Here is a 12822-nt window from a genome sequence, read left to right as displayed (position 1 = left end):
CTGTCAGCACTGAATCCCCTAATGAAGCCTCAACCAAGCCCTTTAATATTCTGCAAGGGCTCATTTCCTCTATTCCTTATCATTACCTTCCTTAAAAATCTCTCATCTTGTATTACATATAGTTAATAATTGTATGAGACACTTATACAAGCTAATTGTCTAATGTCATGGGTACATGGGTGTATCTTCTACTACAAATCCTGAACTTCTGGAGGATAGGAATATCATCATTCTAAGACCCTATCATATTTAGTAAGGGATCAAATTAGGGTTGAATTGGACTGACTCTGTTTATAGCCCATCCATGTAGAATTTTAAAGTAACTTCAGAAAGCTTTAAACAGTTGTAAGATTGACGAAGACATTCTTTAAAATATGAAAATGGCTTTCTTTTCAGTTTTTGCTTTGATTTATTTACCCAGATCATAGTATCTAGCTGTATGCACTCCGGGACTGCTGATACTGCTAGCCATACCAATAGAGGAAGTCTCAGCTACAGGACCACAACTTGGGCTACTCTGTCTTCGGAGAAACTGGGGAGCTCTATTCTCTGAATCCGGACAACGTTTTACAGTTGATGATTTTTCTTCATCTAGGAGGTTGTCTTCAGGGTAGCTGTTTATCCTTGGCTGGTGATAATAAGACACAAAAGTGCTTTAATAAATTTGGATATAAAACAGTAACACTCCATTATCATTATGCATCAAAGACTTTTGCCTTTTTTCCTTTCTTCTATATAATTTAATCATTATGCTAGGTAAACAAAGTAAACAAGAGTTGAATTACTGTCCCAACACAATTAAGAACTTGCGATGTGATTTATTTAATCATCCCTAAGTCAAAACGGTTTTAATTTTAACTGATAAAATTATATAAACAATTCACAAAATATTTAATAGTAGACACAAGCAAAGACTTAATGAAGTATGAATCCAATAAATGTCCAATTGTAGTAGAAAATGAGGATTATAAATGATGATCTCTTTCTTTTTTTTTTTTTTTGATGATCTCTTTCCATTTCCTCTCCATGCAGCTAAGTATTTTCTTAAATGTGTATAACTGATTTTTACTTTTCTTATAGCTATTCAAATATTATACTTCTCATGAAGTCTTTATATTTTGTAATACTTCTTAAAGAAAACTGTATTTATGTAAAATATATTTAAGAGAATTTTGAACAAATTCAATAACATTTTTAAATTTAATTATTGTATTACTTAAAAAGCATTTATTCAAAAATTTTAAGTAGCTCACCTTAGGAGGTAAGGGAGGTGGTATTGCGCGTTTTGAGGTTGATCTAACACAGAGAGAAACATGCAATTCAGATAGTGATAAACGATAACATAAAACAGAGCCTCCATCAAATATGCATTAAAATGTTTATATTCAGGGGCTATAAAAGACAATTAGATCATGAAGAAGAGTATTTTTAAAACCTATAGGAAGACCTAAGAGCTCACTGTGTCAAACTGTACTAGTAGGACTGTAAAATAGATTTTTATAAAATGAATACAAAGCCTTTCCTTTATGGTCATGCTTTACATATGAAGTATGTAATAAAAATTAAACTTAGTAGTAAAACACGATTCAGAATTTTAGAGCTGGAAGCCACTATGAATCTATATCATCAAACCCTTTAGCTACCCTAAGTGGGGTCTGCATATCAGCAAACATCTGCATCACTGGAAAACTTTTGTATGTACCCTTTAGACCTATGGAAAATCAATCTTTAGGTGATTCTCCAGGCACATCAATGCTTCAGAACCACTGATCTAGACCACTGGTTCCATACACTTATCCACAGTTATTGCAATCCATCAGGAAGCTTTTAGGATTCTTAGATTCCAGTCCCAAAGACTACATCCTATTGCAGGGGTTGGCAAACTTTTTCTGTAAAGGCCCAGATAATAGATATTATAGACTTCAGTCTATACACTGGTCACAACTACTTAACTTTTTTTTATAATGTGAAAGCAGCCATACATAATATATAAACTAATAAGCATGTTGTGTTCCAACAAACCTTTATGGACACTGAAATGTTCATATGGTTTTCACATGTGACAAAATATCACTCTTCTTTGGATTTTTTTTTCAACTATTAAAAAATCTGAACACCATTCTAGTTTGCAGACTGCACAAAAAATATGCATTGGGTCCGATGTGGCTTATAGGTCATAGTTTGCCAACCCCAGATCTATAAGCTGAATTTAGGGGTGCCCAGAAATTTTATTTCCAAATGTGTATTTCCACTACAGTGCACAAACAGGTTTGGAACATCTAGGCTGGCTCTATAACTTAACTGTTGAGGGAAGACAGGTCTAGAATATGAAGAAACTACACTGCAGAGATGGAATTGGGGCTTTCCAATTCCTCCTATAGTATTTCTTCCCATGATATCATGTAACTCCTCTTTCAATAAATTAATATTGCATATACTAAGTTCTGATTTAAAGAAGAAAAGCCTAAAGACTTTAATGATTAACACATGATACCTTTTGGTAATTAAAAAGGCAGATTTACACTGATAAAAGGCACAGCAGTTTCTTTAGGAATGAAAATTACAACTTATTAAAATAAATCACTCCCTCCCAATACTGTTCTTATATAATCAAGTAAAATATACTTATTAAGTTAAAAAATAACTTACTTGCCAGTATTTGCACCATCAACAAAAGGATTCCACTGTAATACAAAGTTTGGGTCTGATGACACTCCCTATGAAGGTACAAAAATCATTTAAAATGTTCCTTTATAACAGATATTAATCATCTTATTTGATTCAAGAAAATATTCAGTGTCATGATTGTTAATCATCTTGGCATTGAATCAATTTTTTAATCTCCAGCTACAGTTGCTGTCATTTGACATATTTTAGGTCAATGACTCATTATCAGTTGACTTATACTTAAGGAGTTCCATAAACATACTACATAGTTTGAAATAACAAGCCCTCTTTACCAATGCTAGTATATTCCAAATAAAACAGAAAAAACATAACTTAATTATCTGTATCACTTATCCATTAGTGTGGAAACTACACATCATATTATTAAACTATAATGAAATTATTGGTGCTATTTTTTCCCAATGGCATGGAAATTGAGAATTATATATATATATAGCATTATATACAGTAAGAAGAGCACTATACTGCCAAATGTTAAGAATGAGATCTATTAATAGAAGACAATTCCTTTAAAAATTATACTTTGCCAAAGCTGAAAAAATAAAGTAAATGTTACAACATCTAGGCAACTCTAATAATACCTTGTTCTATTACTTATTTCCTTTTAGATAAAGAAAGGTTTAACTAAATAGTAACCTCAAAATAAGAGCAAAAGTTTAAAAGCCAGCTATATTAACAAGCAAATATTAAAACCAGTAAGGTAATGCAAAAATATACTATAAATCTAGAGTTGATAAGAAAAAAGATCCTGAGAGCTTAAAACTGAGCATCAAATTCATTTATTTATTTATTTATTTATTTATTTATTTATTTATTTATTTATTTAAAAGATTATTTATTTATATATCCATGAGAGACACAGAAAGAGAGAGGGAGAGACATAGGCAGAAGGAGAAGCAGGCTCCCCGCAGGGAGCCCGATGTAGGACTTGATCCTGGACTCCAGGATCATGCCCTGAGCTGAAGGCAGACACTCAACCACTGAGCCACCCAGGCGTCCCCAAATTCATACATTTAATAACTTCATGTAAATCCTTCCAAAGACTCAGAAGGGTCAAAATGAATGGTTAAAACAGTATACCATATATAGCACTCTATTCAAAATATACCTATATGCTTTTTCAAACTTTATTTTTTTTCTAATTTTTTTTTTTTTTTTTTATGATAGTCACAGAGAGAGAGAGAGGCAGAGACACAGGCAGAGGGAGAAGCAGGCTCCATGCACCGGGAGCCTGACGTGGGATTCGATCCCGGGTCTCCATGATCGTGCCCTGGGCCAAAGGCAGGCGCCAAACCGCTGCGCCACCCAGGGATCCCTTTTTCAAACTTTAATGTGTGAAATGTAGTATCAAAATTATTGCATAGAAGAGTATATAACTGTTCCTTAGTCAAAGTATACCTAACTACAAATTTTCTCAAATTTTAATTTGTAAAGTACTTCAAAAGTAATGATTCCTACCATTTCATCCCGTGCTTCTGTTTCTTTTCTCAGAGGAGGTTCGAACTGTAATTTGTCAACTGCAAAATATGTAATAGATATTCACAAACTCTATCTTAAAGGGTTAATCTCAGAAATATAACAAGAAGCATTTGTATTGAGGAGAAGGGAAGGGAGAAAGAAAAAGAAAAGACAAAATCTTTTCATCTTTTACTGCAATAGTACCCCTTTTTTAAATATTTACCAAAAGAAGGTAACAATTTGGTATTTTCCTAACAACTCTACTTCATTCTCACTTGGAGTCAGGAAATTAAATAGCACTTTTTGCGTATAAGAGATTGCAAAAAATTAATCAAAGTTATCTACTTTGACCAAAAAAAAAAAAAAAATACCTTAAGGATTTTCTCTGTCTCTACTACACACTCCGTTCTAAGGCTACATACAACTTTATGGCAGGGATTAACCTCCCTAAATTACCTGTAGTTATTTAAAAAGAACAAACAGTATTTAAATTAAATGTTACAATGGTATTTAGAAATTTAATATTCTATTTTGCTTAATGTGTATTTTAAGTGGCCTGTTCAAACTTCTCTTATGTGAAATATTCTAAAACAGAAAAGGATGGCTTATTAAAAAAAAAAAAAGGATGGCTTATTATCTACTCATAAAAGATGGCTTATTATCTACTCACAGTTTTGGGGGGATTTTTTTTGTAAGTAGATTTTTTTGTAAGCAGCATGGAGCCCAATATGAGGCTTGAACTCATGACTCAGATCAAGACCTGAGCTGAGATTGAGTCAGATGCTTAACTGACTGAGTCACCCAGAAGCCCCATAAAGCACACAGAATTTTAAGATTATAAAATCCAATGTGACTAAAAAAAAAAAAAATTTATACTTGCATCATAGAGATGCAAGATCCCCAAATACAATCTTGGCAAAAAAATATATTAAAAAATCATTTTCAAAAAGGATCTAATTGTTCTTATCCCTAAAACAAGATTTGTAAAATAATATAAACTGCATATATAATTCATTAAACAAAAACACTGCTATAAAAGTTTTCAATAAAAGATTGAAAGACAATTCATAAAACATTGTATATACTTTTCAAAAATAACCTAAAGTAAAAAGCTCTCACTTTCTAATGAATTATTTCTTAACCTAATTTAAAAATACTGTAACTCAAAAAAAAAAAAACTGTAACTCAAAACACACTATTCTAATTCACTATTTCAACTGAATTTGAGACAGAGATGAGCTAACTTTTTTTGTCACAACTAGAAATGCTGGCAGGCAAGCAGGTGTAGAAAAGAAGAGAAAAATGTCATTATTATCTTTAACAGTAAAAATTATGTATCAAGCAAATTTCAAGACTTATAAGAAATTCCTAGAAAAAATGAGTTTCATAAAATACTTAAGATGTTTTAACACATAAGAAAAATACTCCTTAAAAAAATCAAATTCCTTATGACTATTATAAAACTAGTGCAACCACAACTAAGGCATAGAAATACTAGAGCTTCCAACATCATTATTTTATGTAGTACGCAGGACCTCAAATTGTTTTCTTTTAAAGAAAATACTGACAGTACCTTTGGTCATATCTTTGGCCTACAAAAGATGGGGAGGTCTTCTACTGTACATATTCATTTATTTCTGTAAGATGACGCAGGTTCTAGCCATAATGAAGTAATGGACAGGAATTGGACTTATCCTTCTGCTTTAAACTACAAACTTGTAATATCAATGTGTGTACAAAGTATATGAAGCAATTATTTTGGAGAAGTGGATAACAGATACCACAAGGTTTTAATCCTTGAAAGAAGAGAATACATAGTGGTAAGATCCACATTCACTCTGGCTTTCTGCCTGGAGGCACTTTCCAAAGTAGGGCACAAGAAAGTGGAATCCAAAGAGAAAGTAACGGTCTTAACTGTGTAGGAAACAAAGACTGGAGATTGGGGCTGCTTAGGTAGAGGGAATTTGAAGACCAGAGTGCCAAAAACGAGAAAGCTACATAAAGGAGCTCCAGAAATACGCCAAGAGATCTTTTTGTTTTTGGTTGAATAGTAAATTGCCCAAGAGCAAAAAAAAAAAAAAAAAACCCGCAAGACTGAACAAACTATGTCATAAACAGCTAACAAAGTGCTGTAAGCTAAATGTACATTCTGGTGATCACAAAGTACCAGGAAAGATAGCTGACTTTCTAACCAGAGGAAAGAGCTTGCTGAATACTCTGGTAAAACCTGACACAAGCCTTAAAAGGATCAAACTGACATACCAGTTAATTCTTTAAACACCCTTTAGAATAAAGAGGACACATCCAGACACTCAATGTTGCACCCCAATGTTCAAAACAGAATAATAATAATAATAATAATAATAATAATAATAATAATAAAATAACCAGAGAAGCAGCAGGAGAATAGAAACAACAACCAGTTGAAAAATATATAGAGGACTTCAAATAAAGGGGTTTGCAAATACACATTCCAAGTTTCCAAGAAAATAGGCCTTTGGGTCAATTTTTACAGTATTAGACCTAATATTTACCCTATCATAAGCATCTCTTTTTTTGTATTGTCACACTTCACTTGAACTCTACTCTTTCCAAAACCCTCTAACTCTTCTTTTTCTTTGTTTAATGAGATGTTCCATAGTTCCACTCATAGATGTTTTCCTTCACTGCAAGGAATCAACAAACTTGATTTTACTGGATTATACATTCATCCTTGGTGGTTTTAGACGAGGCCAAGTCCATAATAATTACTTATGAATACATAGTAAGAATGCTTATACTAGTCACTGTAGCCAAAAACTAGTAACAAATCAAATGCCTATCAACCAAGGAATGGATAAATTGTGTTATAATCATACAATAAAATATACTACTGTGAAAACAATGAACTATTATTATACGTGACATGAATGACTCTCACAGACATAATGTTGAGCAAAAAAAAAAAAAAAACAAGCAAAAAGCGTACAAATTGTATATTCCATTTATCTGAAGATCCAGATGAAGGTAAAAACCAATCTATGGTGGTAAGTGAACAGAACAGTGATTAGCCTGGGCATTGGAAAGGGCAGGGGGATATAAGAAGACAGAAGGGCACTGACTGTGAAGCAGCATGAGGGAAGAGGCTTTCTGATAATATTCTATATTTTGATCTGGGTGGCAGTTTCCTGAGTATATACCTATTTAAAAATTCATCATATGTTACACCTATGCATTTTACTGTATGTAAGTTACCAGTTCAAATTTAAATGAAACAGAAAACTAAGAATAGGTGTCTATAACATCTATTAAACAAATAAAAACAAAGCTATAAAATGTTCTGGACAGACACAAAAGAAGACTTGAGAAAATGTAAAGAGAAATCACAAATAAAATGACCTTCAACTTTAGTAATTTTTTTTTCTGGTACGTGAAGCACACAGAGCTTACTCCATGAAGTTAATGAGTATCCCGGGGGTTCGTGAAAGAACTAAGTCTTGGGCTTACCTCTGAAAAAGTCTATTTTAGTTAAGAAGACAGACCATCATAAAGGGGTCAACTCTCCCCAGCTTAATACATGAACTTTTATGAAGTCTCAGTAAAAATGCTGAGAATTTTTTTTAACTAGATAAGCTGATTTTTTAGTGTATGTAGGAAAATAAATAGCCAAATATAACAAAGAACAGCAACAAGATATGTATGGGGAGGGGGGCAGTGAGGGGAATAGGAGGAGGATTAGTCCGAACAGATTTTAACAGGTAATATAAAGACAAAATGATCAAATTATGCTATGGGCACATGACTAGACATACTAATGCAATGACAATTTCTGGAAAGAATCAAAAAATATTTATGGTCATTTAGTACATCATAAAGGTGGTATGTCAAATCCACTTAAAAATACTAAGTTTTTAATAATTAGCATTGACAAATGGATACTCATTTAAAAAGAAATTGAAGCTAAATCTGTACTTCATACCTCTTACCAAATAAATTAATATCTTATATCAAAGATTTAAATATTAAAAAAGTGAAACTGTAAAAATAGAAGAAAAATAATAGAATTCTTTTGTAATCTTAAAATCAGGAAGGCTTAAAAAAAATCAGGAAGGCTTTGCTAAGTATGACACAAAATCCAAAAGCTACAGAAGAATATATAGATAAGCTAGACAATATTAACTGAATACCTATATACCTGCATAAAATAAAGATAGCTTTAAAATGGAATAGCAACTTTGCTACTTTTCTGTATGGTATTTGAAGTCCAGAGAGTTCACTTGGGATTATATAAGAAGACAGCATAAGAAATATCAGCAATCTGGGACTAACAAAGAGATAAAATCTTGAATTACCGGTTTAACTAAGAAAAGGTCTGATTGAATGGACTGATATGGGAAGGACATTCTAACTCTCCACTGACCTAGATACTTCCAAAGCTGTATCCAGAAAGCTAAAAATAATCTGGGTTCAGGTAAACTCAGACTTCAACAAAATGCTCATCTGCAATAATTCTAATTAGTTTAAACATTCAATAAATTATCTTCCTCCATTACTGTTTATAGTTTTTAATCTCATTTTACTGTAAACTTTTAAAAATATCTTTTGAAGCAAATATGCATTTAGGTCAATATACTCATACTGAAGATTTCTTTGTAAATCTGTTCTTCTAAATTAATTTGGCTAAAAATGACAAATATCCTTAATATAAAATATTTGTAAATGATTAATTTATTGAATAAATAGCAATTTCCCCTTTTAAGTATATATTTTAGAAAAAGATTCCATTCTCCTGTTAACCTGACTAAAAAAAAACTGAAACTCACCCACCCAAATGTCCAACAGGAAACTATTTAACTACAATATATCACATTGAAGAAAGATGCAATCTTTAATGGTTATAAAGGCTAAGCCAGTATATTGAAAATGCTTCTATGTTAAGTAAATTTAGTCATGCATAAATTCAGCCATAGAAAAAGATGAAGGCAATTTAGCAAAAATATTATCTGTGGGTTGGTACCAGTGATGAGATTATGGGTAATGTTAATTTTTTTCCTCTCACAAATTTTCTAAAACGAACATTCATTACCTTTATAATTAGTACATAAAAACCATTTAACTAAAAAAACAACAGAATTCCATTACAAACCAGAGAAACCACCTCTATTTTAGAGGTATTCTGATTATGTTAAAGCATGTGGCCTCAGTTAGTCTGAAATTTTATTTTTCCAAAAGACCCACAAGAACACTCAGCTCAACCCTCCAAAACCACCAACTGAAAATGTATACCAAACACATACAATTTATTTCTGAAGCTGTCCGTTCAGCTCTGGCATTCCTGTTTGTAGATCTAATGGTATGACGAATGATTGCATGGGGCTGTGAATATAAGCATAATATACACACTTTAAAAAATTTCAATGATAAAGTTAAAAGGTCAAACTTTTCAACTAAATGATCATTTACTAACAAACATGACTACCTACTAATAAATTATAGGATAAACATAATAAAATGAACACTAAGATACTTTAAAAGTTACTCATTTATGCCATTTTTATACTGTATAAAATACTGAAAAGATGCAAAGAAAGTCAGATAAATTTTATCTTCAAGGAGTTTATAGTCTAGGCAGTTAAGACACACAAATACTTAATAAGATTAGAAAATGGTGAAGGCCATTCATTAAAACAATTACTAATAATGCCCAGATGAGAAAGAAATGACTTCCACCTGAAGGGGTATAGGATTTCTTCATGACAGAGCTGTAATCTGATCTGGGCCTGAAGGACAGTAGGCATTGATGTGTAGCAGTGTGGGAAGCATTCCAGACAGCAGAGAGAATGTGAATAAAGTGAGGCAAGAAAAAGAAATTGTAGCATTCAGGGGGACTGGAGTTGACTATTATTTGGCTTCAGTGAAGATTAAGTGAAGAGATAACAAAGCTGGACAGACAGACTGGGCAAGAGCCAGATCATGAAAGACTCCAAATGTCAGCCAAGGGCTCTCAATTTCATTTTCTCAGCAAATAAATTTTTTGGTGATTTTTCAAAAACGTATTTCGGAGTCAGATTTAAGAGGAATTGGATAAATGTCAAAAGGTACAGAGGGGAGGAATACTGGATGCAAGGAGACTGAGTAAGCATATTGTAGTAAATCAAGTGAGAAGCTTGCTACGTTATACCCTTTTGCATAAGCTCCTGATCCTTTGAAACTATACCTTCAGCTCAACTGCCACCTACCAAATTTCTAATGACTCACTCTCATTCACATGATGTATAGTGGCTCATGTGTTTTTTCCTCTACTTCAAGACCCACTATCATACCAAGGGACTTCAACAGCCCATTGTTTGGGACTTAAGTTTTCTGACCTCATCGCTAAAGACACTCCCAGACTTCAATACACTCTCGATTCCTAAGATCACACTCTGGACCTTGCCATCAGCTCTGATACTCAAACCCACACAATGCTCCAAACTTCTCACCCTTGAGCTCACTCTCACTCCTATTATACTATTTTATGTTCACATTGGAATCCCAAGTCCATTGACCCATTACCTTATTACCTTCCATCAGCATTTATCTGGTCTTCACTTTTCTTCCTATCCAGTTTGTATCTCATGGTCTACAATTTCCAGCAATCTCTTGCCAATATCCTAAATTCCCTTTGCCCCACTGTCCTTCAGTACTCTTTCATGCCAAAATGACAACCATGGTTGAATTAAGCTAAATTAACTCTTTGTGTTTATACGGGGATACCAATCACTACTGGAGGAAAGTCACTCAGCAGACCACACTGAAAATTCATCTCACCTGTGGCTTCAGCTTTGCCCACAAACACTTGTTTAATCATTTAACCCAACCATTCTCCTCAATTACTATTTCGCACCTTCTCTCCATACTCTTCAAACCCACTCATTTTCCCTCAGATTTTCAAGAGATGACCTTTCCATTTACTTCACAGAGAAAACTGGAATCATCAAATAGAAGATATCTTTTAGTGGCAAATCTCAACTATCCTCCTCTCTAACACAAGAGAAGTGTTTCATTACCTAAAATCAAGTGTCTCATAGTCTATATTCCAGCCTTTTATCCTTTCTCAGAGACTTTGCCTAATCATCTGGTTTCTCTTAAATCTTTCCTATCTCTATCTGTTGGATCCTTTTTATAAGCATTTAATCTTGTTTAAAATTACTTTCCCCACATAAACAATACCTAATTAAATAAATCCCCCACCAACTCATTTTCCTCCAGCTACTGTTCATGCTACCTCTCCCTTTCACAACTAACTTGCATAAATGTATTGCTATACTTACCTTTCAAACCACTCCAATCCAGTTTCACCTCTATAATTTGAGTATTATCCTTTTAAAAAAGTAATCAAGCATTACCACCTAAATCCAAAGATTTTTTAAACTTGTCTTCTAGGCAATATTCTTGTTGAAACTTTCCCTCTGTCTTTTAATGGTCTTTATCAATCCTTTGCCATTCCTTTTAAGCTACTTGATTTTTTTTTTTAAGATTTATTTATTTATTTGAGAGACAGAGCACAGAGGGACAAAGAGAGAGGGAATTAGAATCTTAAGCATACTCTGCTGAGTGTGAAGCTGGACAACAGGGCTTGATCTCACGACCCTGAGATCACAACCTGAGCTGACACCAAAGTCAGACACTTAACCAATGCCACCCGGGTGCCCATTAGCCAATTCGATTCTTAAATTTTGAAAAATCTCAGGATGCTGTCTTAGGCCTTTTCTTTTCTCACTCTACATACTTCTCTTGAGTGATCACATTTACTCCTTAAGGTATTAACTACTTCTATACTTAGTGACTTCCAAATTTATATCTATAGTCTAAACTTTTCTCCCTGATGTATAACCACTTATCTAATTCCTCATGAGACCTCTCTGTTTGGAACTCCTATGCAACCTCAAAATTACTCATACGTAAAACTGAACTCATCTTTCTTTCCAAACCTGGTTTGACTCTAGTGTTCCTACCTCAAATCTTTATTCATCCCCCACCCTCACATCTTCATCAAATCCCCAACTCTCACAGAGAATTCTTGAATTAGTCCACTTTTCTTCATCCTTGCTCTCCACTCTTAGTCTAAAATACCACCGATCTCTATCCTAGATGACCTCAACAGCCTTTTAAAAGATTTTCAGAAATGGAATTCTGAGGTCATAGAGATCTTTTAAAAAAATGCATATACAACTATTCCCTTACCCTTTAATGGCTTCTACCACCTTAGATAAAGCCCCAAGTTTTTAAAACGGCTAGCTAAAGCTCTGTAACTTCATCTCCCACTATTTTCCTTACCTTGTTTTCTACTCAAACCAGACTTTCCTTAGTTTCTCAAGTATATAGTCTTCTAATCTCTAGTTTTCCAACATGTTATTATTCTCTCTGCTCAGAACAATTCTGATTGCTCTCTTCCTCTAATTTCGATTTCTCCTTCAGGTTTTCAACTTACATATCACTCCTTCAGCAAGTCCTTTCCCACCCATAAAATATGGCTACACAGCACACCATATTTCCCATTCCATAACAGTTACCACACTTGTAAATTATTTGTTGGTATTCCTGAGTTTCCTTTGAGACCATACCAGAAGTTCTCTGAAGGTAGGGACAGTGTGAATCTCATATAACACAGTGTTCCCAACTATGAAGGCAGAGGATTTCAAGAACTGAAAAGTA

At 33.4% G+C, this 12822-nt stretch overlaps 1 protein-coding gene across 4 annotated transcripts in view; it reads right to left on the bottom strand.

Moving 5' to 3' along the window:
* The window catches only part of MAP4K5 (mitogen-activated protein kinase kinase kinase kinase 5), a 108913-nt gene that overhangs the window by 25467 nt on the left and 70624 nt on the right, over nucleotides 1–12822 (bottom strand). For 3 of the 4 annotated variants that reach the window (XM_041758338.1, XM_041758337.1, XM_041758340.1), the window contains 5 exons: nucleotides 9423–9501; nucleotides 4147–4205; nucleotides 2650–2717; nucleotides 1254–1296; nucleotides 418–628 (listed from right to left, as the gene is read on the bottom strand). In XM_041758338.1, coding sequence (XP_041614272.1) covers nucleotides 418–628; nucleotides 1254–1296; nucleotides 2650–2717; nucleotides 4147–4205; nucleotides 9423–9501 — 460 coding nt within the window. The remainder of the gene's footprint in view (nucleotides 1–417; nucleotides 629–1253; nucleotides 1297–2649; nucleotides 2718–4146; nucleotides 4206–9422; nucleotides 9502–12822) is intronic. The other variant, XM_041758339.1, reaches the window with a different exon arrangement.

The sequence above is a fragment of the Vulpes lagopus genome, chromosome 6 (genome assembly GCF_018345385.1).
Source record: "Vulpes lagopus strain Blue_001 chromosome 6, ASM1834538v1, whole genome shotgun sequence".
Classification (NCBI taxonomy): domain Eukaryota; kingdom Metazoa; phylum Chordata; class Mammalia; order Carnivora; family Canidae; genus Vulpes; species Vulpes lagopus.
This window is presented reverse-complemented; position numbering and strand designations above follow the sequence as displayed.